Here is a 25,312-nt window from a genome sequence, read left to right as displayed (position 1 = left end):
TCCACTGCAGTAAAAAAAGCTGTTTACAAAAAAGCAAAGAAAAACAAAAAAATGAAAATGAAATCAGCATGTTATCTGTCTCTCATTCACCTGGCAGCTCCATTTGTTAAAGTGAGCTGGTTTCACGTCAGTCCAGCCTGTAGAGTCTCAATAGTCGTGTTCACTCGCAGGATATACACTGCAAATAAAACTCTAACTGCAAACATTGGCGACTTCTCCCTGTGTCCAGCCCCCTCCCTCTGAGCCTCTAGATCACGCTCAACATATTCACTCTGTCACTCGGCCGGTGGTCCAGTCCCAGAAAAAAAAGACCTGAAGTGCCCAAAAACTCTAAACGAAACATCTCTAAAAACATCTGAGCATATACTAATGCTGCACATTTCAAATGAGATCTAGCAGAACAGATATAAAAAACCTATAGATTTATCCCACTGAGTGCCTAGTTGAAGTACCGGATGTTTCTCACAGATACTTAATGTGCCGTTTATTCAGATTTATATCATTTTAAACAGAATCAAAATATCAGCTACAAACTTTTGGCAAGCACTTAAGTTAAGACTGAATGTAAAGGTTTTGCTAGCCAATTCTGACTAAAAATCAACTGTTTACACTCAAATGTTTTATTATTTTTCAGGTTCAGCATTTATTTTTTATCTGTATGTTTCATTAAACAATCTGACATGAGGGGAAAAACACCATTCCCATCTCATTCAGTTTGGCATTTAATGAGCGGCACAGAAACAAAGCGGCAATTAGGAAGTGATTAAGGTCCAATTAGCCATGCCAGCCAAAGAGAAGTGGGTCAGACCACTAATGACTTCCAATAGGTAGAGAGAGGAAAGAGAGGGGCCGAGAAGGGGATAGGTCGGGGGAAAAAAGACCTTAGTTATAGAGATGAAAGTTGAGAGAGAAAAAGCTGAGCAGTTGCTGTCCAGAAACAGACCATATGACAATGAACTGCAAAACTTTAGACAGAAATAATCTCGCTGTCGCCCTAATATCATTAGGAAACTCTAAAGCAATGTTCTGCCCTCAGGGTTTGTGGACCCTCTCAGTTCCTCTTAACGTCCATATTTAAGTGATTATTTCTCCACGGTAGAGAGATGACCACCCCACGAGAGCCCACCAATAAACTCATCATGCCTGTTTCATACTGCACCTCTGACAGGGTTTTTTTTTCTCTGTTATTGAATACAGTCATGTTTACATGCACAAGAAAATTCCAATTGTTATTGGTCATATTGAGATCTTGTAATCATCATGTAAACATGCCTAATATTTCAATAATCCAACATTATACACAAATACAGCAATTGCTGTAAATAAAGGCTTAAACAGAATATGAACCATAAGGCAATAGTTCACCCAAAAATGAACATTTTACTCATCTTCATGTTGTTCCAAACCTGTATTCACCTTCTTCCATCTAAGGAACACAGAAGAGTATATTTTGAACAATATTGATAAGAAAACAGTTTCAGTTCCCATTGCCCTTCCACTGTTTTTTTTTTTTAATGAAAGTCAATGGGAATCAATAGGAAGTGTTTGGTCACCAACATTCTTTAAAATAGATTTTTTTCTCATGTTCCACAGAAGAAACAAAGTCAGACAGGTTTGGAACAACATGAGGGTGAGTAAACGATGGATGGGAAAATAAAATAAAACTGCACAAAATTGCATAAATCACAACTATACAAATACAACTGTTTACATCAGTGAATTTAAACTTACTTACCAGTCTAGAAAATTGATTTCAAACTCTATAAAAGGCAAGTTTTTTCTTGCCTGCTTTAAAATGTTGAAACTGTAAATCTCTTCCCAACACTCTCTTGACTTATGTCATCTCAGATGAGGCTTGTATCGGTTTCAACAGTGACAAAATGATGGCACACACACAGAAGAGTTGTGCTCCTTTGCTCTGTGATTCACATTCTCACTCTGCTTTGCATTAAGCAGGTCACACACAAAATAACAGAGCTAAATGCATTATGGGAGAATCAGTCGGCTGACACCATTTACTAACTTTCACTGTCACAAGACCAAAACATCTGAACTCTTCAACTGCTTCAAAAGTCAGATTATTCAAGAAAATACTCTTAGAAAGTGAACACGGGCATACAGTTTGAATACATAAATTTTTTCTGCTTTGAATTTTTTTTCTTTCAAATGCTTCACTCAATTTAATACTTAGGAATATGTACACAACATGCAGTGGAAAAACAGAAAAACAGAATAAATTGCCTAAAGCATGACACTGTGGAAACCTCTTTCACTGCCACCACATTCTCAGAGCCAAAACACACTAATTAGGGCTCAATTAATGCAGAAATTTCCTTCGCTTCGCTCACTCTGCTTTGAAAGCCAGTACCACGCACACACACGTACGGCAACATCTTTCAAACATCTCAGCTAGGGTTTGTGTGACTAGCTTCACTCAAAGTCATTATAAGCAGTTATTTCCAGCACTGACTGCTACATTAACTACTCCAAACTCAGCACAGCTCCGTCACAGAGCACAGAAATGTGGTTGGTATGTTTTAACACAGTGACAGGCTTGTATCGGTTTCAACAGTGACAAAATGATGGCACACACACAGAAGAGTTGTGCTCCTTTGCTCTGTGATTCACATTCTCACTCTGCTTTGCATTAAGCAGGTCACACACAAAATAACAGAGCTAAATGCATTATGGGAGAATCAGTCGGCTGACACCATTTACTAACTTTCACTGTCACAAGACCAAAACATCTGAACTCTTCAACTGCTTCAAAAGTCAGATTATTCAAGCAAATACTCTTAAAAAGTGAACATGGGCATACAGTTTGAATACATACATTTTTTCTGCTTTGAATTTTTTTTCTTTCAAATGCTTCACTCAATTTAATACTTAGGAATATGTACACAACATGCAGTGGAAAAACAGAAAAACAGAATAAATTGCCTAAAGCATGACACTGTGGAAACCTCCGTCTCTCTTTCACTGCCACCACATTCTCAGAGCCAAAACACACTAATTAGGGCTCAATTAATGCAGAAATTTCCTTCGCTTCGCTCACTCTGCTTTGAAAGCCAGTACCACGCACACACACGTACGGCAACATCTTTCAAACATCTCAGCTAGGGTTTGTGTGACTAGCTTCACTCAAAGTCATTATAAGCAGTTATTTCCAGCACTGACTGCTACATTAACTACTCCAAACTCAGCACAGCTCCGTCACAGAGCACAGAAATGTGGTTGGTATGTTTTAACACAGTGACCGCTTAAAGTCAACATGAACTCAAAATTGACCCGGTTTATCTCATGGTGCATAATTCACCAGCGCACATTACTCCAGAAAATTATTCAAATGCAATACCTTCCTCTAGAAAGTTAACTTTTGTTTTCTGCTGACTTCATATAGGCCATGTGGGTTACTGGATAACGTTAACCAAGAGCCACATTTTACACCTAGACATTGTTCTTGTAAATGCACAAAATATATACGGTACAGTACCATTCAAAAGCGGTTGGTAAGATTTTTTTTTGAAGAAGAAGATGACGTTTATGAAGTCTCACTAAGACTGCATTTATTTAATCTGTGAAATATTTTTACAATTTAAAAGAACTGTTTTCTATTTTAATACATTTTAAAATGTTATTTATTCCTGTGATGGCAAAGCTAAATTTTTCAGTCCTCAGGGTCACATGATCCTTCAGATGCCGATTTGCTGCTCAAGAAACATATCTCATTATTATCCATGTTTAAAAAAGTTAAGCTATTTTTTGTGTATAACATATGTTTTTTTCAGGATTCTTTGATGAACAGAAAGGTCCAAAGAACATTATAAATGTCTTTACTGCGACTTCAATTTCAATTTAATACAATTTAATGCATCTTCGCAGAATAAAAGTACTAATATCGATTTAAAAAAAAATCTTACACACACCAAACATTTGAAAGGATGTGTACATGCACACAGTCCACAGAGTAAATAAAGACTAGCTCCATAACTTTTACTTTAAATGGAGAAGACTGCACCATTACTGTTTAAAATACAAATGACAAAAGAAATTGAATTCGAAGAAAGAAAGAAACCATAAACATATTACCTCATTCATATCACAAATCTTGCCCTACATAGCTAAAACATGAGACACCGTTTTCTTCCAGTCCTTCAGAATCTTTCCTTAGACTATCTTTTTTATTATCTCATTTTCTTTAAACATTGCCAGGGGCTGCAGCCAGTCAGCATTTTTTGAATAAATAAAATACAGAAAATTGACACTTTTTTTTCCCCTGGCATGATAAAATTACAGATAATATAAAAACTGGAAGGACACTGTAGAGATAAATGTGTTCAAATCTGTCAGAGGGAAACTCTTTAATATTCACAAGCCGACTGTAACACAAAATCATTTTTAATGAAATCTTGACCTGCCATTTTCAGATGAGATTATGAGTAATGTTTCAATTCAGAGGTCACTTCACCTTAAAGACTGTGAAGTTGGGCTTACCTTTGGCCTGAGCTGCTGCAGGTTTGGCTTTATCACTGAACACCTGACTGCGGCGATTCCCTGCTGAACTGATGGACCCTCGAGGAGAACTCTCACTGCCCGCAGTGGACATCCTCGAGGTGGGGCCAGGTAATCTGTCACAGCGAGAGAGCAGAAATATCAACAGCGAGATTCTTACATTTTCTGAAGAAAATGTGTGTGCTTCTTGCCGGAGCAGAACTTGTGTTCAGGTGTTGCTGGTGCTTGCCAGGGGGTTGCTAATGCATTCTGAGTGGTTGCTAGATGGCTGTTTAATGCCTAAAGAGTTTTTTATAAAAAATAAAAAAAACGAATGTTTGTGCCTTTCTCAGTTAATAAAGCTGAAAAAAGAAAACACATCTCCTCTCCCCAACAGCAAAAACACTTTAAATTGCTTTGGTGTGCTTTTTTATTTACACAAAATGACAGAGGATCTGCTCAATACATCAACAGTGAATCCCTCCAGCAGAACCACTTAGGTAGCAAATAGTATTTTGTGCTTGTAAGCAATGCAACAATTAATAACCCTTAGTCAACAATGCATTTATTTCTAATGTGACATTTCTCCATCAGTCCTAGCCTTCAGTGCCTTCATGACTGACAGACAAATAGACTTCTGAAGAAAATGTGTGTGCTTCTTGCCGGAGCAGAACTTGTGTTCAGGTGTTGCTGGTGCTTGCCAGGGGGTTGCTAATGCATTCTGAGTGGTTGCTAGATGGCTGTTTAATGCCTAAAGAGTTTTTTATAAAAATAAAAAAAAAGAATGTTTGTGCCTTTCTCAGTTAATAAAGCTGAAAAAAGAAAACACATCTCCTCTCCCCAACAGCAAAAACACTTTAAATTGCTTTGGTGTGCTTTTTTATTTACACAAAATGACAGAGGATCTGCTCAATACATCAACAGCGAATCCCTCCAGCAGAACCACTTAGGTAGCAAATAGTATTTTGTGCTTGTAAGCAATGCAACAATTAATAACCCTTAGTCAACAATGCATTTATTTCTAATGTGACATTTCTCCATCAGTCCTAGCCTTCAGTGCCTTCATGACTGACAGACAAATAGACAAATCTCACCTAACAATCAAATCTAGGTAAATGCCATGTAAAGTACAAGGACATCTGTAGTGACATATGCTAATCACATTGCTGTCTATTGTGTGGCCTTGACATTTTCTCATAAGTATGGAAAATAGTAATGTGGTAGAGAGATATTTTTCCTCTCTCTTTATTTTCCTTCTGGCCTAAAATACATCTCATTTCTGCGGAAGGCTTATCTGCAATTATAACTATCCACCATTAGATGGCAATATTGTGTCACGTGTTGCCAAAAATTAATGGTGGAAAATTGAAGACTGGGCCAATATTCAAACTGGGAATTTTGAATAAGGTGATTCATAGTATTTTTAGTGTAGTTATCTGAAACACATCACACGTTTGCATTTGAAATGCATTTACAGCACGAACACATCATTCACTGAAACCAAAATTACAACCTCAACCTTTCTATCACACACACCACAATTAATAATTAATCTCATACTCAAGCAGGGCATCACACAGAGCGGTTATTTTAAAGTTATCACAGCTCACTGCGCAGACATTTCCACTGGGACATGTTTTTGGGTAACGTCACCTGGCAGAGTCCACATATTCTGTCTGGCCAAATAAATTCAAGGAAAAGTTCACCAGGATAGATATTTTTGTATTACTTTTTTATATTTTAAATAAAACTGGTTTTATTCATCAATTTAATAGGTGTCTCTTTCTAACAATATATCTGTGAAATAAAATAAATAGATATCTATTAAATATATACATGCATTATAAAGTTATTCATATTAGCAACTGCACTCAGTTAAATATATTTTTTTAAATCACTGTAACCACAGTTAAACTACTTAATAATATTTAGCTATACAATAACCAAAAAATACTTTATTATACACATTCAAGTGCACAAAAATTATCTATATGCTTTAAACAGTGTAATGCACTAATGCCAACATATGACAACACATGATAAAACACCTGAAATACGGTGTAATTAGTGCAGCACACTCTTTATTTTAAGTTAAAACTGTTATTACAGTTATTTATGAGATTAGAACTGTAAAGCATTATTGAAGTAAGAATGGATATTTTATAATGTATTATACATATAGCCAAATAATAATAATTATTATTTAATACTATTAAATTAAAATAATATTGTATTGTGTAGCCAGTTCGAATAATTGAGTTTCACAGAACAATCTTGCACATACATGAGTAGATTTAGACCACAAAAATCACACGCAGAGAGTAAGTGAGGAAGAGGAGGGTGATGACGAGCAGGTTGACAGGAGAGGAAATACACGATAGGACAGGACGGGAGTGAGAGCGCTACCTAGAAGACTTTTTCTGACCAATGGAAAACTTGAGTTTACTCTGAGAGCCATCCCTAGATTGAAAGAACAAGAGAAACAAGAGGAGAAAGAGAGATAAAGAGAGAGACAGACAAACACAGACAGTGATGACTAACACAACATCACACAATCACAAAGCTAAGAGAATGAAGACACATTCAGAGAGACAGACTGCTTCAAATCAATCCACAATCAATATAACATATGTACATTAGATAGAACGGTAGAACATTATAGATAGAACGCTAGAAAGCTAAATAGAATGCTAGGTAGAACACTAGATAGACAGACAGACAGACAGACCGAGATAGATAGATAGACAGATAGATCGATAGATAGATGGATAGATGGATAGATGGCTAGATGGATAGATAAATAGACAGACCGAGATAGATAGATAGATAGATAGATAGATAGATAGATAGATAGATAGATAGATAGATAGATAGATAGCAAGGAAAAGTTCACCAGGATAGATATTTTTGTATTACTTTTTTATATTTTAAATAAAACTGGTTTTATTCATCAATTTAATAGGTGTCTCTTTCTAACAATATATCTGTGAAATAAAATAAATAGATATCTATTAAATATATACATGCATTATAAAGTTATTCATATTAGCAACTGCACTCAGTTAAATATATTTTTTTAAATCACTGTAACCACAGTTAAACTACTTAATAATATTTAGCTATACAATAACCAAAAAATACTTTATTATACACATTCAAGTGCACAAAAATTATCTATATGCTTTAAACAGTGTAATGCACTAATGCCAACATATGACAACACATGATAAAACACCTGAAATACGGTGTAATTAGTGCAGTACACTCTTTATTTTAAGTTAAAACTGTTATTACAGTTATTTATGAGATTAGAACTGTAAAGCATTATTGAAGTAAGAATGGATATTTTATAATGTATTATACATATAGCCAAATAATAATAATTATTATTTAATACTATTAAATTAAAATAATATTGTATTGTGTAGCCAGTTCGAATAATTGAGTTTCACAGAACAATCTTGCACATACATGAGTAGATTTAGACCACAAAAATCACACGCAGAGAGTAAGTGAGGAAGAGGAGGGTGATGACGAGCAGGTTGACAGGAGAGGAAATACACGATAGGACAGGACGGGAGTGAGAGCGCTACCTAGAAGACTTTTTCTGACCAATGGAAAACTTGAGTTTACTCTGAGAGCCATCCCTAGATTGAAAGAACAAGAGAAACAAGAGGAGAAAGAGAGATAAAGAGACAAACACAGAAACACAGACAGTGATGACTAACACAACATCACACAATCACAAAGCTAAGAGAATGAAGACACATTCAGAGTGCTTCAAATCTTCAAATCAATCCACAATCAATATAACATATGTACATTAGATAGAACGGTAGAACATTATAGATAGAACGCTAGAAAGCTAAATAGAATGCTAGGTAGAACACTAGATAGACAGACAGACAGACAGACCGAGATAGATAGATAGACAGATAGATCGATAGATAGATGGATAGATGGATAGATGGCTAGATGGATAGATAAATAGACAGACCGAGATAGATAGATAGATAGATAGATAGATAGATAGATAGATAGATAGATAGATAGATAGATAGATAGATGGATAGATAGATAGATAGATAGATAGATAGATAGATAGATAGATAGATAGATAGATAGATAGATAGATGTTACCTGGACTGCATCTCTGGCTGTGATTTGTGTGTGTGCGTCCCATGCGAGGTGGAGGTCAGCTGGGCCGGAGCGCTGCTCTGCTGGCTTAAGGGAGCGTGTGAATGTGTGTGTTGCGTGTGTATATGTCTGTTCGTCTGCGGCTGTTGCTGCTGTTGCTGCTGCTTGTATCGAGACAGGCTAAAGAAAAGCCCCAAGATGGCTTTCAGATTTCCATTCCGGATCTCTGTGAGGGAAAAACATTTAGCTGTTTACTATATAATTTTGCAGACACTTTTCACTCAAAGTAATTAGTAGGGCAAGCTCTAATTACAAGCATAGTCCCCTGTAAAGCATGATGGGGTTGTGTGCCTCACTCTTGCTTCTTGTGGGAATTGAACCTACAACCTTCCAGTTATCAGTCACTGATACCAGTCAAGTGGCTGACAATAAAGCCAACTGCTTTGATATTTTACAGTTGTTTCATTAATATGCTTTTACACTAACGTCACTTTTTACGTTAAAGGGATAGTTCACCCAAAAATGAAAATTCTGTCATTAATAACTCACCCTCATGTTGTTCCAAACCCGTAAGACCTCCGTTCATCTTCGGAACACAAATTAAGATATTTTTATGTATTCTGAGAGCTCTCTGACCCTCCCATAGACAGCAAGGGTCCTTACACATTCAAGGTCCAGAGGCGTAGCAAGGAGATCAGTAAAATTATCCATGTGACATCAGCGGTTCAACCGTAATATTACGAAGCTATGAGAATACTTTTTGTGCGCAAAAGCAAACCCGAACGTACGTAAACAGCGTATGCTGTTCTGTGTCAGCTGCGCCACGTGCACAAAAAGTATTCTCGTACCTTGGTAAAATTACGGTTGAACCGCAGATAGCACATGGATAATTTTACTGATCTCCTTGCTACGTCTCTGGACCTTGATCGTGTAAGGACCCTTGCTGTCTATGGGAGGGTCAGAGAGCTCTCAGAATTCATCAAAAATATCTTAATTTGTGTTCCGAAGATGAAAGGAGGTCTTACGGGTTTGGAACGACATGAGGGTGAGTAATTAATGACAGAATTTTCCATTTTGGGTGAACTATCCCTTTAAGCAGCTTGTAATTTTGAAAGGGTGATAGCACCACTTTTAGGGGGCTTAAAAAGACGATTAATATTCAGTAATATTATCGATTAAACTGCACTGATACTATCGAATTAACTAAATTGAACTGACTTACGTTACATGAATAATTAAGAACACTATTGCCCTCTAAAGAGCTGCTTACAGTTTAATTGAACTCGTTTCATAATTGATCAACTTTACAACATTGACAGTTATTAAACTGAATCGAAACAACATTGAACTAAATTGAGCTGAATAATGACACTTTTGTCTTCTGTAGAGCTGCTTTACAGCTTGAATTTGTTTAATAATTTATGAATTTTATAACATTATAACATTTTACAACATTAACACTATACAAACAAATTTGTCTTAACTGTAGGTTATGAAGTACAGCTTTTGCAATGGCAACAAAGTTTGAAATGTTGTGCATGTTTGTTTTCCTGCAATAAATAGCCAATGATAAACTAAACAACTCATGCTTCATTAAATATTAATGTTCTTTGTACAGTTGAAGAAACTTTTGTTTCAGCATCTAAGGGAAATGTAAAAATGACAAAGAGTGAAGGAAAACACATGTAATGAAGAGGCACTCAAAAAAGCAAACAAATTGTATGCTGTACTTGTCTAATCGATGTTTTAACCTCATAAATATGCAAATTAAAACATCAACCCACAGTTTACAGATGAACAGCGTAAATTCTTAAAAACCTGACTACCCAAATTGCTAAATTACTAATCTATAGTGAAATATTAACATGTGAAACTTAACAATTTAAAGTGTGAAATACCCATATTTCGCAATTATCTAAGATCGAATTGTAAATAAAATCTTACTTGAAGCTGTAAAGTGTAAATACATTTTAAAAACTGTGTTTTTACCTTCAGCTGAAAGTCCCTGTATGTTCACACCTTTGGCTGCTAGGAAGCTCAGACAGACACCAATGTTCTCAATCTAGAGAGAAATTAAGAGAGAGCATGTTGATAAGCACTGTAGCGATCATTTAAAATAATCATTACAAACCACACACACATTTAAACACAGAAAGGAGCCATTATCACTTAAAACAAACAGGCCAGTTAAGTTCAGAACAGATGCTGTGTCCCTGCAGTCTAGATTGAGGTTGCTTCACATCTGCTCTGTGGCTGAATACGTGACTGGACATTCACTCACTCTAGGAGCTGCAGTGATATCAGAGAGCATAGATTGGCTGCTCAGTCAAAGCAGTATGCAAAGCCTTTGCTTCCAATCGCTGAGGGCGTCACATTTGCCCTGCTGCTAGGAGACGCCGTCGAGGCCCTGACGCTGACCCAGCCGTATCCTAGTGTCACTCAATTCAGAGCATAAGCATATCTGATTGGCTGAGAGGAGAGTGACGTAATAGGCTATACATAAAGGTCATGTGGACTCTACTAGGAATATGTTAATGACATTTACCATACTCTCGGGTCGAGGTTATCCATAATCATGGTTCTATTTATGGAGCCAATATGCTATGTTAACAATATACTGGCATTAACACACAAAAAAAACATACATCAGATATATTCTATAAATATAGATTTTAATTTAATGTCTGCTAGACAACATTGAACTAAATTGAGCTGAATAATGACACTTTTGTCTTCTGTAGAGCTGCTTTACAGCTTGAATTTGTTTAATAATTTATGAATTTTATAACATTATAACATTTTACAACATTAACACTATACAAACAAATTTGTCTTAACTGTAGGTTATGAAGTACAGCTTTTGCAATGGCAACAAAGTTTGAAATGTTGTGCATGTTTGTTTTCCTGCAATAAATAGCCAATGATAAACTAAACAACTCATGCTTCATTAAATATTGATGTTCTTTGTACAGTTGAAGAAACTTTTGTTTCAGCATCTAAGGGAAATGTAAAAATGACAAAGAGTGAAGGAAAACACATTATGTAATGAAGAGGCACTCAAAAAAGCAAACAAATTGTATGCTGTACTTGTCTAATCGATGTTTTAACCTCATAAATATGCAAATTAAAACATTAACCCACAGTTTAAAGATGTACAGTGTAAATTCCTAAAAACCTGACTACCCAAATTGCTAAATTACTAATCTATAGTGAAATATTAACATGTGAAACTTAACAATTTAAAGTGTGAAATACCCATATTTCGCAATCATCTAAGTTCAAATTGTAAATAAAATCTTACTTGAAGCTGTAAAGTGTAAATACATTTTAAAAACTGTGTTTTTACCTTCAGCTGAAAGTCCCTGTATGTTCACACCTTTGGCTGCTAGGAAGCTCAGACAGACACCAATGTTCTCAATCTAGAGAGAAATTAAGAGAGAGCATGTTGATAAGCACTGTAGCGATCATTTAAAATAATCATTACAAACCACACACACATTTAAACACAGAAAGGAGCCATTATCACTTAAAACAAACAGGCCAGTTAAGTTCAGAACAGATGCTGTGTCCCTGCAGTCTAGATTGAGGTTGCTTCACATCTGCTCTGTGGCTGAATACGTGACTGGACATTCACTCACTCTAGGAGCTGCAGTGATATCAGAGAGCATAGATTGGCTGCTCAGTCAAAGCAGTATGCAAAGCCTTTGCTTCCAATCGCTGAGGGCGTCACATTTGCCCTGCTGCTAGGAGACGCCGTCGAGGCCCTGACGCTGACCCAGCCGTATCCTAGTGTCACTCAATTCAGAGCATAAGCATATCTGATTGGCTGAGAGGAGAGTGACGTAATAGGCTATACATAAAGGTCATGTGGACTCTACTAGGAATATGTTAATGACATTTACCATACTCTCGGGTCGAGGTTATCCATAATCATGGTTCTATTTATGGAGCCAATATGCTATGTTAACAATATACTGGCATTAACACAAAAAAAAACATACATCAGATATATTCTATAAATATAGATTTTAATTTAATGTCTGCTAGTATATATATATATATATATATTTATAAATATATATAATTTATTAATAATAATTGTACCATTATACCATTATAATATAGTATACAGTATAATACAGTGATTATTATCTAATATAGTATTATTTTTTTTTACATTTTTGCCTAGTCTATTAAAAAAGGTGACACATTTTTTTTAATTACAAATATTCCTACAATAGGCTAATATGTGTAGTTTCTCAAATAATACATTTTCATGTTGTGTAAACTCTATTCATGTCAAAGCTGTATTTTCTATCAATTACCAACGAATGCACCAGCCTATTTACAAATATTAAAACAAGTGAGTAATTTCATATGGGTCCCACAAAAAAAAAAAAAAAAACCTTGGACACTTTGGTAACAGTACACTTAAAAATGTAAGAATGTCATTGCATTAAATAACAACATTTACAAAGTATCATTAATTTTAAAGAAAGAAAGCACAAGTATACTTTTCAAACATTTCACAAAAAGTAGTTTGTTTTGATAATACATTGTTCACTATTAAAAGGTATTTCAACATTTTCTCGTTATGGAACTTTGGTGGAACTTCATCATTAAAAGTCACTGCAAAAAAATGGCTAAAAGGAAGTCAATTCTAAGAAAACACTAGCATCATTTGTTTGCAGCCGCTTGCTTTGATTTTTTTTTTGTTATGCAATGAAATTCATACATTTTTAACTGATGCTCAAGTGTCCCAATATTTTTGGGGGCCACTGTATAATTAATAGAGCATGGCTTTGATTTACTGCCCATGTTCTGCATTAAAGAACTGGTCATCTGCCATGGGTTAGTCAGCACAAGTGTTATGTCAGTTATGTCAGCCATAGCAACACATTTCTGCCTCACTGACTGTATCCCAGTTGCTGGCAGCCAGCAGTTGCTGGCCTTAAGGGTCACGGGAGATATAGAAATGGGAGGAAAGAATCTGCTCTAGAGTCCTCTGGCCCTTTGAAGGAACCACTATATATATATATATATATATTTATAAATATATATAATTTATTAATAATAATTGTACCATTATACCATTATAATATAGTATACAGTATAATACAGTGATTATTATCTAATATAGTATATTTTTTTTTACATTTTTGCCTAGTCTATTAAAAAAGGTGACACATTTTTTTAAATTACAAATATTCCTACTTAAGGCTAATATGTGTAGTTTCTCAAATAATACATTTTCATGTTGTGTAAACTCTATTCATGTCAAAGCTGTATTTTCTATCAATTACCAACGAATGCACCAGCCTATTTACAAATATTAAAACAAGTGAGTAATTTCATATGGGTCCCACAAAAAAAAAAAAAAACCTTGGACACTTTGGTAACAGTACACTTAAAAATGTAAGAATGTCATTGCATTAAATAACAACATTTACAAAGTATCATTAATTTTAAAGAAAGAAAGCACAAGTATACTTTTCAAACATTTCACAAAAAGTAGTTTGTTTTGATAATACATTGTTCACTATTAAAAGGTATTTCAACATTTTCTCGTTATGGAACTTTGGTGGAACTTCATCATTAAAAGTCACTGCAAAAAAATGGCTAAAAGGAAGTCAATTCTAAGAAAACACTAGCATCATTTGTTTGCAGCCGCTTGCTTTGATTTTTTTTTTGTTATGCAATGAAATTCATACATTTTTAACTGATGCTCAAGTGTCCCAATATTTTTGGGGGCCACTGTATAATTAATAGAGCATGGCTTTGATTTACTGCCCATGTTCTGCATTAAAGAACTGGTCATCTGCCATGGGTTAGTCAGCACAAGTGTTATGTCAGTTATGTCAGCCATAGCAACACATTTCTGCCTCACTGACTGTATCCCAGTTGCTGGCAGCCAGCAGTTGCTGGCCTTAAGGGTCACGGGAGATATAGAAATGGGAGGAAAGAATCTGCTCTAGAGTCCTCTGGCCCTTTGAAGGAACCACATCCCAGACATCCAGGACTAAAAATAACGATTCTAAATAAAAGATATCTCAGAGAGAGGGGTTGAAATGAATCTATATCCTCTTTCTCTTTGTGAATTGAATTACAAGGCATAATAATATATTAAGTCAATATGAATGCATTAAAAAATGGGGTGTGGGGCAATTTAGCTCTAACATAACAACATTGTCTTCTCTGATTGTTGGTCCGCAGGTCATGCACGACAGCAAACACCACTCTGAATGACATTCTCATAATAGCTGCATTAAAAACTCACTGGGTCAATAGAAATCAGAAGCTACTGGAATAAAAGCAAACAACTTATTGCAGAGCCATAAAAAGCACCAAAACCAAGCATAAGCTATTATAAGCACAGCCACAGAAATGTATAAGTGAAAAACACCAGTAATTGACCAATTTACTTAAAATAAAACAAAATAAAATTAATAAAATAGGATAACATTTAAATTTCACATTTGATTTCAATAAAAATAAAACACTATATTTTTAAGACTGCAAATACATACACAAAAACGTACTCAATGAAATCACCACTTCATTTTACACAATATTAGACAATATTTTTTATTAAAAATGTGGAAAAATTAGATTTACATGTTGCTAAACTAATATTACAATACTCTAATTAGCAAAAATATTGACACATATATTGGAAAAGGGAAGTGAAGTGATAAAAGGAAGCAAAATTGTCTCAAAATGACCAAATATATATATTATTCTTTCACTAAAAACACAGTAATAATGACACAATGCATATTTGAGCTCAATGTTGACTTTCAAATACAGTTATATATTTTAAGTGAACACTTAAGGTCTGAAATATTCCAGCAAAATGTTTGACTGGCCAAATATGCCAAAAACATTACAAACATGACATGAAAGTATTCTTTCCATAATACTGAAACCATTAAGACACAAAGAAGCTTAAATCAAGTTAAACATCAATTGAATTTACTTAAAATCACATTTACTTTCCATTTACGCGGCTGTATGATTGTCACAGTTTATACAACACTTGAACGTTTCTATCAGAACGAACAATATAAAAGCATTTTAAGTTCTTACTCCCTCTTCCATGTGTATCCTACAGTATGTCAAAAATCAATTCAGGGAGCCCTTAAAGCAACAAGAGGCCTGTACCTGAAAAAAAGAGCGCTTCATTTGTATCTCACCTTGAGAGACTGTAAAAGACTGTGAGAGTGTATTTGCTCCTCAGCGAATGAAATCGTGTTTAAGAGAGGGACAGCCTGCTAAACAAGCAACTTCACAGACACACAACTATTGTATGTCTCAAGCACATAAACTTGCTATTACGCACACACACACACGTGAACATATACCGGATACATTCCTTCTATATGAGACTCCTCCACACACAGTCTCTCTCATTATCTGTCTCCATCTCTCCCTCTGGTTGTTTTTTTTCCCCTCTCTGTCATTATATTTTTCATCACCACTGGTTCCCTAATAAACTCCTCTTTGTGTGGAAGTGTGTTTATGTGACAGTGGGTTAGAGTTGAGGAGAGAGAGAGAATGCATGTATTTAAAGGTGATGATTGACAGGTGAGTTGGTCATGTAACAGGAAGCACTTTAAGTACTGACATGAAAAACAGTATGAAAAAAACAGACGCATGCACATTAATAGAATTACTGTAGAACAGTGTCTTATCAGGCTTATAAAAAAAATTTCTCCAAGGTCCACTTATTCATGTAAGAGTGTTTTTACCATAGACTGTAAAAAAAAACTTGGACGTAGTGTCCGTGACGTCACCCGTAGGATTCTGAAGAGCATTTTTGAAGCCTAAATTGGGCGGAGCGGGCCGTCACCCTCTTGGCAGCGCGTCACTCTCGGATAATCGAAAATGAGCAAAGAGGCGGGACGTGGGTGGAGCTGGTTGCTGAAACCAGGCCCACCTAGCTCGACGGTGGTGACAGCAGCGGCAATCCACCTGTCACTCAAGTGGCCATGACCTTAATTATGCAGAACTTTAAGGCTTAATATAATTTAAATGGATGAGTTATAAAACAAATTCTCCCCCCTCACAGTTGTCATGAAGGGCAAAATTAGCTATATAGACCAAAACCACTTCTTGTACCAGGCTGTAAACATTTTTTTTCTGCTGTAAAGTTGGGCAATTTAACATGGGGGGTCTATGGGACTGACTCCCTTTTGGAGTTTTGGAAGTTTAAGTCACTTCCGTGTTGGTTTCAAGAGAGAGACCGGAAGGTTGCCGCTTGGTTTTTACACTAATAACAATCATAATTTAGTTATTCTATGATCATTTTCATTTCATTAATCATTGTGCGAGATTTGCACTACTCAAAGTGTACAGATCAGATTAAAATGATTTTGTTCAATACACTTTATCCTCTTCTATTCAATGTCTAATGTCAGAAATTTGCACCAAGCTTAGTTTCAATAAATGCACTTCTTTCCCACAAGCTACGTTTTGGGTTCTAAAAGTTATTGTAAGTTTTCATACAATGAATTCTTGTATTGTGAAACAAAGAATCAAGAAAATTCTAAAACATCATTAAAGTCACTATGACCCAGAAACACATTTTGAGTTTTATGCAATTAAGTAAAAAAAGCAAAATGTCACCCTACATTTAAATGATTATATCTCAACTTGTAGTAAAAAAACATAACAATATAATTACAAACCTTTTTTATTTTTATTTTTTTTATTTTAATGCATAAAACTGTTTTTCTAAGTCAAAGCAGCAGATGGAACAGGTAACGTGATCGTTTCATGATATGACCAAAAATAACGCAACTTTAATGTGTGTCCTGTGCAGAAATACATTCTAGAGTGCAGTGTCATATGAAATAAATCTTCTTTTATTCATACATACAATACAGTTCAAAAGTTTGGGGTGGGTATTACTTTAGACTGTTTTTTAAAAGTCTCTTGCTCATCAAGGCTGCATTTATTTGATCCCCAAAAAAATAAAAAAATAAATATTATTAAATTATGTTTTCTAAGTTAAAAATCTGACACTTGAGTACTGAAATTGTGGATGTGTGGAATTCATGTATAATACGTTAATAAATATTGATGTAATGAAAATTATAGATTTTTTTTATTAGATTATGGATAAGATTAAATATTAAGTAATGTACCTTATAATGGGAATCGTGTTTCATTAAATCCATATATTTGTGCTTGTTTAAAACAAATCATTTCTATTAACTTGTATTTTTAAAAATAAGAAATAATTGTTTAATGAAATCTAGATCTATTTTATTGGAGAAAACAAATAATTTCTGATATTATTTCTTAAATGAGAATTTTTGTTTTGATTAAATCTATATTTTTTGGTTTAGATTAAAAATAGAATTTAAATTAATTGACTTTCTTCAACAAGAAAAATATTCTTTGTGCCAGTTTTTATAAAATATAAATAGTTTTCTTAGACATAGAAAATATTGTTTAGGGCAAGTTATTTATTTTTCATTGGCTCAAGTTATAAAATATAGATGTCAACCATTACCCTAAATTGTTTTAACTGGATGAATGAAAACATTTTTTTCAGTGTGGAATATATTTTAAAATGTTATTTATTCCTGAGATTGCAAAGCTGAATTCTTACTGACCTCAAACTTTTGAACAGTAATGCGCACTCACACTTACTCAACAAAAACACTGAATCTCGTCCAACTTGACTTTCACCACTTATCTACTCCAGGTCTCATTAAAATTACAGCAAAGATATTCAAGAACAACAAGCGTTTAAAAGAAGAGGAAAACACAGGCAGTGATGGACGCCTCTACAGAAGAATGTGGCCCGTGTTTTGATTCCTTCCACATCCTGAGCACAAATCACACACACAAATAACTCCCATGATGATCGACAGACAACCAAATTAGATTAACATGCCAATCATTCCCCTTATAATTTTTCCCCTTAACTAACAAAACAAAAGACAAGATGTTCAGGAAAGTGGTTAATGCTATATATATATATATTGTAACTATTAGCTACGTTTCTGGGAAACCATATTGACTAGATGAAGTGGAAAAACAAAGACAGACAAACATCCTGTCAATATGATCATTGCAATGATTATGATTATGATCTTTTGTGACAGAGTAAATGACTTTAAGGTGCTGTAAATCTGCTTCGCTAACTTCAGAGAATGACTCAGCTGAAGCTACCATCTTTGTGTCAATACACACCACTAGGGAGGTGAATTTGAGTTACGACACTGAGATTTCCTGTGTGTTTTAGCAGCACTGTGTCAACAGCCATTGACATAAATGCTGCATATCTTGTGCTTTGCTTTGCTTTGTCTGCACTGCTGGTGGGTTAAAGGGGAGGAGGAGATGATCTGAAAGGGATCAGACGGAACGAGCAGGTGTAAAAACAGTCTCAAAGGTGAATGACTGATGAAACCGCTATCAAATGAACACAAAATATCCAGGGGTAACACTTATATTGTTTCAGTAGAAACTAACACTCCATATTAGGGATGCACCGAATGCTCGGTAACCAAAATTAATCGGCCGAATAAACTGTACCGAACAATGACGTGACGCGATCAAATAGCAACCAGCATAGAGTGAGAGGCGCAATGCAACAAACATGTCAGCAGTGTGGAAGCATTTAAAACTGTCGGAGAAAGACGCAAAAATCATTACAAGCACCGACAGCGAGAGACTGTTTAGGACTGCATCGCATGTCTTCGATGAGAAGAGGAAGGGGTGATTGTTGCTGGTTACTGTATGATAATTGAAAATCTGCACTGTAAAAGTGTACTCAGTTGCTCAGTCACATTTTTATGATTTTTTTTTGACAAGGCACGTGCGATACGTGCGACTTTTTCGTAACGAGACTCATTGATAAATCTGCTGTTGTCTTCCTGCGCGTTTCCGTCAAAACAAAAGTTGAGAAAAAGCAATAACTCCATAAACAATCATAAATGTTAGTATTGTAATTTTACTGTTGTCCTGTCAAATAAAATAAAAAATAAGACAATAATAATGATAATAATTTCAACAGCTCTGTTAATACATTTATTATAACATTCACGCATAGTGTTCAAATTGGGATCTGTAATATTTTCTAATGTTTTCAAAGAAGGCTCTTCTGCTCAGCAAGGCTGCTTTTAATTGTACAATTAAAAATACATGCCTGATTCAAGAAGGGGGTCTGATGGCCAAAACAATTTTATTTTACTAACTTATTAATTTATATAGATAGATAATATAGAAAACAGTTATGTTATAGAATTACTGTAGAACAGTGTCTTATCAGGCTTATAAAAAAAATTTCTCCAAGGTCCACTTATTCATGTAAGAGTGTTTTTACCATAGACTGTAAAAAAAAACTTGGACGTAGTGTCCGTGACGTCACCCGTAGGATTCTGAAGAGCATTTTTGAAGCCTAAATTGGGCGGAGCGGGCCGTCACCCTCTTGGCAGCGCGTCACTCTCGGATAATCGAAAATGAGCAAAGAGGCGGGACGTGGGTGGAGCTGGTTGCTGAAACCAGGCCCACCTAGCTCGACGGTGGTGACAGCAGCGGCAATCCACCTGTCACTCAAGTGGCCATGACCTTAATTATGCAGAACTTTAAGGCTTAATATAATTTAAATGGATGAGTTATAAAACAAATTCTCCCCCCTCACAGTTGTCATGAAGGGCAAAATTAGCTATATAGACCAAAACCACTTCTTGTACCAGGCTGTAAACATTTTTTTTCTGCTGTAAAGTTGGGCAATTTAACATGGGGGGTCTATGGGACTGACTCCCTTTTGGAGTTTTGGAAGTTTAAGTCACTTCCGTGTTGGTTTCAAGAGAGAGACCGGAAGGTTGCCGCTTGGTTTTTACACTAATAACAATCATAATTTAGTTATTCTATGATCATTTTCATTTCATTAATCATTGTGCGAGATTTGCACTACTCAAAGTGTACAGATCAGATTAAAATGATTTTGTTCAATACACTTTATCCTCTTCTATTCAATGTCTAATGTCAGAAATTTGCACCAAGCTTAGTTTCAATAAATGCACTTCTTTCCCACAAGCTACGTTTTGGGTTCTAAAAGTTATTGTAAGTTTTCATACAATGAATTCTTGTATTGTGAAACAAAGAATCAAGAAAATTCTAAAACATCATTAAAGTCACTATGACCCAGAAACACATTTTGAGTTTTATGCAATTAAGTAAAAAAAGCAAAATGTCACCCTACATTTAAATGATTATATCTCAACTTGTAGTAAAAAAACATAACAATATAATTACAAACCTTTTTTATTTTTATTTTTTTTATTTTAATGCATAAAACTGTTTTTCTAAGTCAAAGCAGCAGATGGAACAGGTAACGTGATCGTTTCATGATATGACCAAAAATAACGCAACTTTAATGTGTGTCCTGTGCAGAAATACATTCTAGAGTGCAGTGTCATATGAAATAAATCTTCTTTTATTCATACATACAATACAGTTCAAAAGTTTGGGGTGGGTATTACTTTAGACTGTTTTTGAAAAGTCTCTTGCTCATCAAGGCTGCATTTATTTGATCCCCAAAAAAATAAAAAAATAAATATTATTAAATTATGTTTTCTAAGTTAAAAATCTGACACTTGAGTACTGAAATTGTGGATGTGTGGAATTCATGTATAATACGTTAATAAATATTGATGTAATGAAAATTATAGATTTTTTTTATTAGATTATGGATAAGATTAAATATTAAGTAATGTACCTTATAATGGGAATCGTGTTTCATTAAATCCATATATTTGTGCTTGTTTAAAACAAATCATTTCTATTAACTTGTATTTTTAAAAATAAGAAATAATTGTTTAATGAAATCTAGATCTATTTTATTGGAGAAAACAAATAATTTCTGATATTATTTCTTAAATGAGAATTTTTGTTTTGATTAAATCTATATTTTTTGGTTTAGATTAAAAATAGAATTTAAATTAATTGACTTTCTTCAACAAGAAAAATATTCTTTGTGCCAGTTTTTATAAAATATAAATAGTTTTCTTAGACATAGAAAATATTGTTTAGGGCAAGTTATTTATTTTTCATTGGCTCAAGTTATAAAATATAGATGTCAACCATTACCCTAAATTGTTTTAACTGGATGAATGAAAACATTTTTTTCAGTGTGGAATATATTTTAAAATGTTATTTATTCCTGAGATTGCAAAGCTGAATTCTTACTGACCTCAAACTTTTGAACAGTAATGCGCACTCACACTTACTCAACAAAAACACTGAATCTCGTCCAACTTGACTTTCACCACTTATCTACTCCAGGTCTCATTAAAATTACAGCAAAGATATTCAAGAACAACAAGCGTTTAAAAGAAGAGGAAAACACAGGCAGTGATGGACGCCTCTACAGAAGAATGTGGCCCGTGTTTTGATTCCTTCCACATCCTGAGCACAAATCACACACACAAATAACTCCCATGATGATCGACAGACAACCAAATTAGATTAACATGCCAATCATTCCCCTTATAATTTTTCCCCTTAACTAACAAAACAAAAGACAAGATGTTCAGGAAAGTGGTTAATGCTATATATATATATATTGTAACTATTAGCTACGTTTCTGGGAAACCATATTGACTAGATGAAGTGGAAAAACAAAGACAGACAAACATCCTGTCAATATGATCATTGCAATGATTATGATTATGATCTTTTGTGACAGAGTAAATGACTTTAAGGTGCTGTAAATCTGCTTCGCTAACTTCAGAGAATGACTCAGCTGAAGCTACCATCTTTGTGTCAATACACACCACTAGGGAGGTGAATTTGAGTTACGACACTGAGATTTCCTGTGTGTTTTAGCAGCACTGTGTCAACAGCCATTGACATAAATGCTGCATATCTTGTGCTTTGCTTTGCTTTGTCTGCACTGCTGGTGGGTTAAAGGGGAGGAGGAGATGATCTGAAAGGGATCAGACGGAACGAGCAGGTGTAAAAACAGTCTCAAAGGTGAATGACTGATGAAACCGCTATCAAATGAACACAAAATATCCAGGGGTAACACTTATATTGTTTCAGTAGAAACTAACACTCCATATTAGGGATGCACCGAATGCTCGGTAACCAAAATTAATCGGCCGAATAAACTGTACCGAACAATGACGTGACGCGATCAAATAGCAACCAGCATAGAGTGAGAGGCGCAATGCAACAAACATGTCAGCAGTGTGGAAGCATTTAAAACTGTCGGAGAAAGACGCAAAAATCATTACAAGCACCGACAGCGAGAGACTGTTTAGGACTGCATCGCATGTCTTCGATGAGAAGAGGAAGGGGTGATTGTTGCTGGTTACTGTATGATAATTGAAAATCTGCACTGTAAAAGTGTACTCAGTTGCTCAGTCACATTTTTATGATTTTTTTTTGACAAGGCACGTGCGATACGTGCGACTTTTTCGTAACGAGACTCATTGATAAATCTGCTGTTGTCTTCCTGCGCGTTTCCGTCAAAACAAAAGTTGAGAAAAAGCAATAACTCCATAAACAATCATAAATGTTAGTATTGTAATTTTACTGTTGTCCTGTCAAATAAAATAAAAAATAAGACAATAATAATGATAATAATTTCAACAGCTCTGTTAATACATTTATTATAACATTCACGCATAGTGTTCAAATTGGGATCTGTAATATTTTCTAATGTTTTCAAAGAAGGCTCTTCTGCTCAGCAAGGCTGCTTTTAATTGTACAATTAAAAATACATGCCTGATTCAAGAAGGGGGTCTGATGGCCAAAACAATTTTATTTTACTAACTTATTAATTTATATAGATAGATAATATAGAAAACAGTTATGCACGCATAGTGTTCAAATTGGGATCTGTAATATTTTCTAATGTTTTCAAAGAAGGCTCTTCTGCTCAGCAAGGCTGCTTTTAATTGTACAATTAAAAATACATGCCTGATTCAAGAAGGGGGTCTGATGGCCAAAACAATTTTATTTTACTAACTTATTAATTTATATAGATAGATAATATAGAAAACAGTTATGTTAAATGAAAAATAAACTTTTTTTTACCATATCTTTGATCAAACAAATGCAGCTGGAGTGAGCATAAGAGACATTAAAAAACATTAAAAAAAGAAAAGAGAGAGAAAAAACACTACACTTTGTTTCTAATACATCTTCCTGGTCTTAATGTGCATGATATTCTTAAGTGCATGTTATTTTTATTACTTTTTTTAATTGTTTGTCTTCATAGTCTTTAATCAAACTGTAATGAATCGCTCCAATAAAATTCCTGATTATTATTATTTTTTTATGCGTCATATTTTTAGATCCCCTTTTTGGAAGTAAAATGGGTTGTGCACCGCATTTCATGCTGAGCACTTAAACCGTTCAATAAAATTCATCATATGCTTAGCATATTATATTATGCATCAATATTATGATCCTCCAAAGCTATTGTGAGAAATGCATTCAAATTCCACTCCTCGGTTTACAATATGAGCTAAAACCCCTGCATTGATTAGCTTAATGTGTTTACATATTTAACTATCTGAATGCTGAGGTTAAGTATCATGTCAGCAGTTAGCGGTTGCAGCGATATTACTCTGCCCAATTTATGCCAATCAACCCGAGTGCTTGTATATCCAGTGTAAGCTGTTGCTAGAGGCCCATCCACTGAGCAATTGTGCAATTCCCACTCTTGATAAAAACACACAATGATGATATTTACATAATGGCTTTGCTTGCACCTGCTTCCAGCAGTGCTTTGCTTCCTCGTTAAAGACACACACACACACAAACAAATACACACGCTGGAATTTAAACAGCTTTACAGTGACTCACATACAGGAAAACTGCATTCACATGCATAAATACAGAATGCCTGCTGGGATGTACAAAAAGACATGCATATATGCACACGCCCGTACAGTTACCACTGGCTGAGTTACAGAATTCAAAAGACATGAGTATTCATGCAGCTACAGAATGAGAGAAAACAGTGAGAAAAGAAAAGGGAAAGAGAAAGAAAATGGGAACACAAAGGCTGTGTGTGTCTAAAAGTAATAAATTACGGTGCAATTTGCTACTAAGAGGACGGAGCTAATTGATGGAGCCAAAGAAAGAGGAAGTCAGTGAGAGATAGTAATGAGAGAGACGGGGTAAAAGAGATCAGCTGTTGGACAATTAGACCCCTGCCATTCAATTTAACACCAAACCCCTAATCTACCTCTCACATCTGAAAAGACCAGCATAGTCATGCTGTTTACCAGCAAAACTTTCTTTGTGAAGCTGGTCGAAGCATTAAATGAATGACTCTTATGAGTCAGTTCTTTTTAGTGAATCAAAAACAAGCAATGCAACCACTGAAGCCCAATTCCTGAATGAATGACTCTCATGAGTTGGTTATTGTGAATCAAAACTCACTGATTCAGAGTGGTTACCGAATTATTCTGACTGACTTATTGAACTTATTGAAGTCATTACTTTTTGATGTAATTAAAGATACACATTATGTTATTGTAATCAGTGTTTTTTTATTTTTATAAAAGATAAACAAAAAAATGTTTTAAATGTGTTACAATATTTTTGTTTGTTTAGAATTATTATTTAACATATGGTTATGGGATGCCACATCTAAAAAGCATGAGATGCCATTACTGTGTAAACGCTCCTTTCAAAAGTCTGGGGTCAGTTA

At 34.8% G+C, this 25,312-nt stretch overlaps 1 protein-coding gene across 1 annotated transcript in view; it reads right to left on the bottom strand.

The window, feature by feature from the left end:
* The window catches only part of nav2a (neuron navigator 2a), a 240,161-nt gene that overhangs the window by 55,114 nt on the left and 159,735 nt on the right, over positions 1 to 25,312 (bottom strand). Inside the window, exons 4-6 of the mRNA XM_016295832.1 lie at positions 11,975 to 12,047; positions 8,632 to 8,854; positions 4,495 to 4,628 (exon numbers count right to left, since the gene is read on the bottom strand). Of these exons, the coding sequence (XP_016151318.1) occupies positions 4,495 to 4,628; positions 8,632 to 8,854; positions 11,975 to 12,047 (430 nt within the window). The remainder of the gene's footprint in view (positions 1 to 4,494; positions 4,629 to 8,631; positions 8,855 to 11,974; positions 12,048 to 25,312) is intronic.

The sequence above is a fragment of the Sinocyclocheilus grahami genome, unplaced genomic scaffold, assembly GCF_001515645.1.
Source record: "Sinocyclocheilus grahami isolate Dianchi unplaced genomic scaffold, SAMN03320097.WGS_v1.1 scaffold341.1, whole genome shotgun sequence".
Taxonomy (NCBI): domain Eukaryota; kingdom Metazoa; phylum Chordata; class Actinopteri; order Cypriniformes; family Cyprinidae; genus Sinocyclocheilus; species Sinocyclocheilus grahami.
The sequence above is the reverse complement of the archived record's forward strand: the minus strand, read 5'-3'. Positions and strand labels throughout refer to the sequence as shown.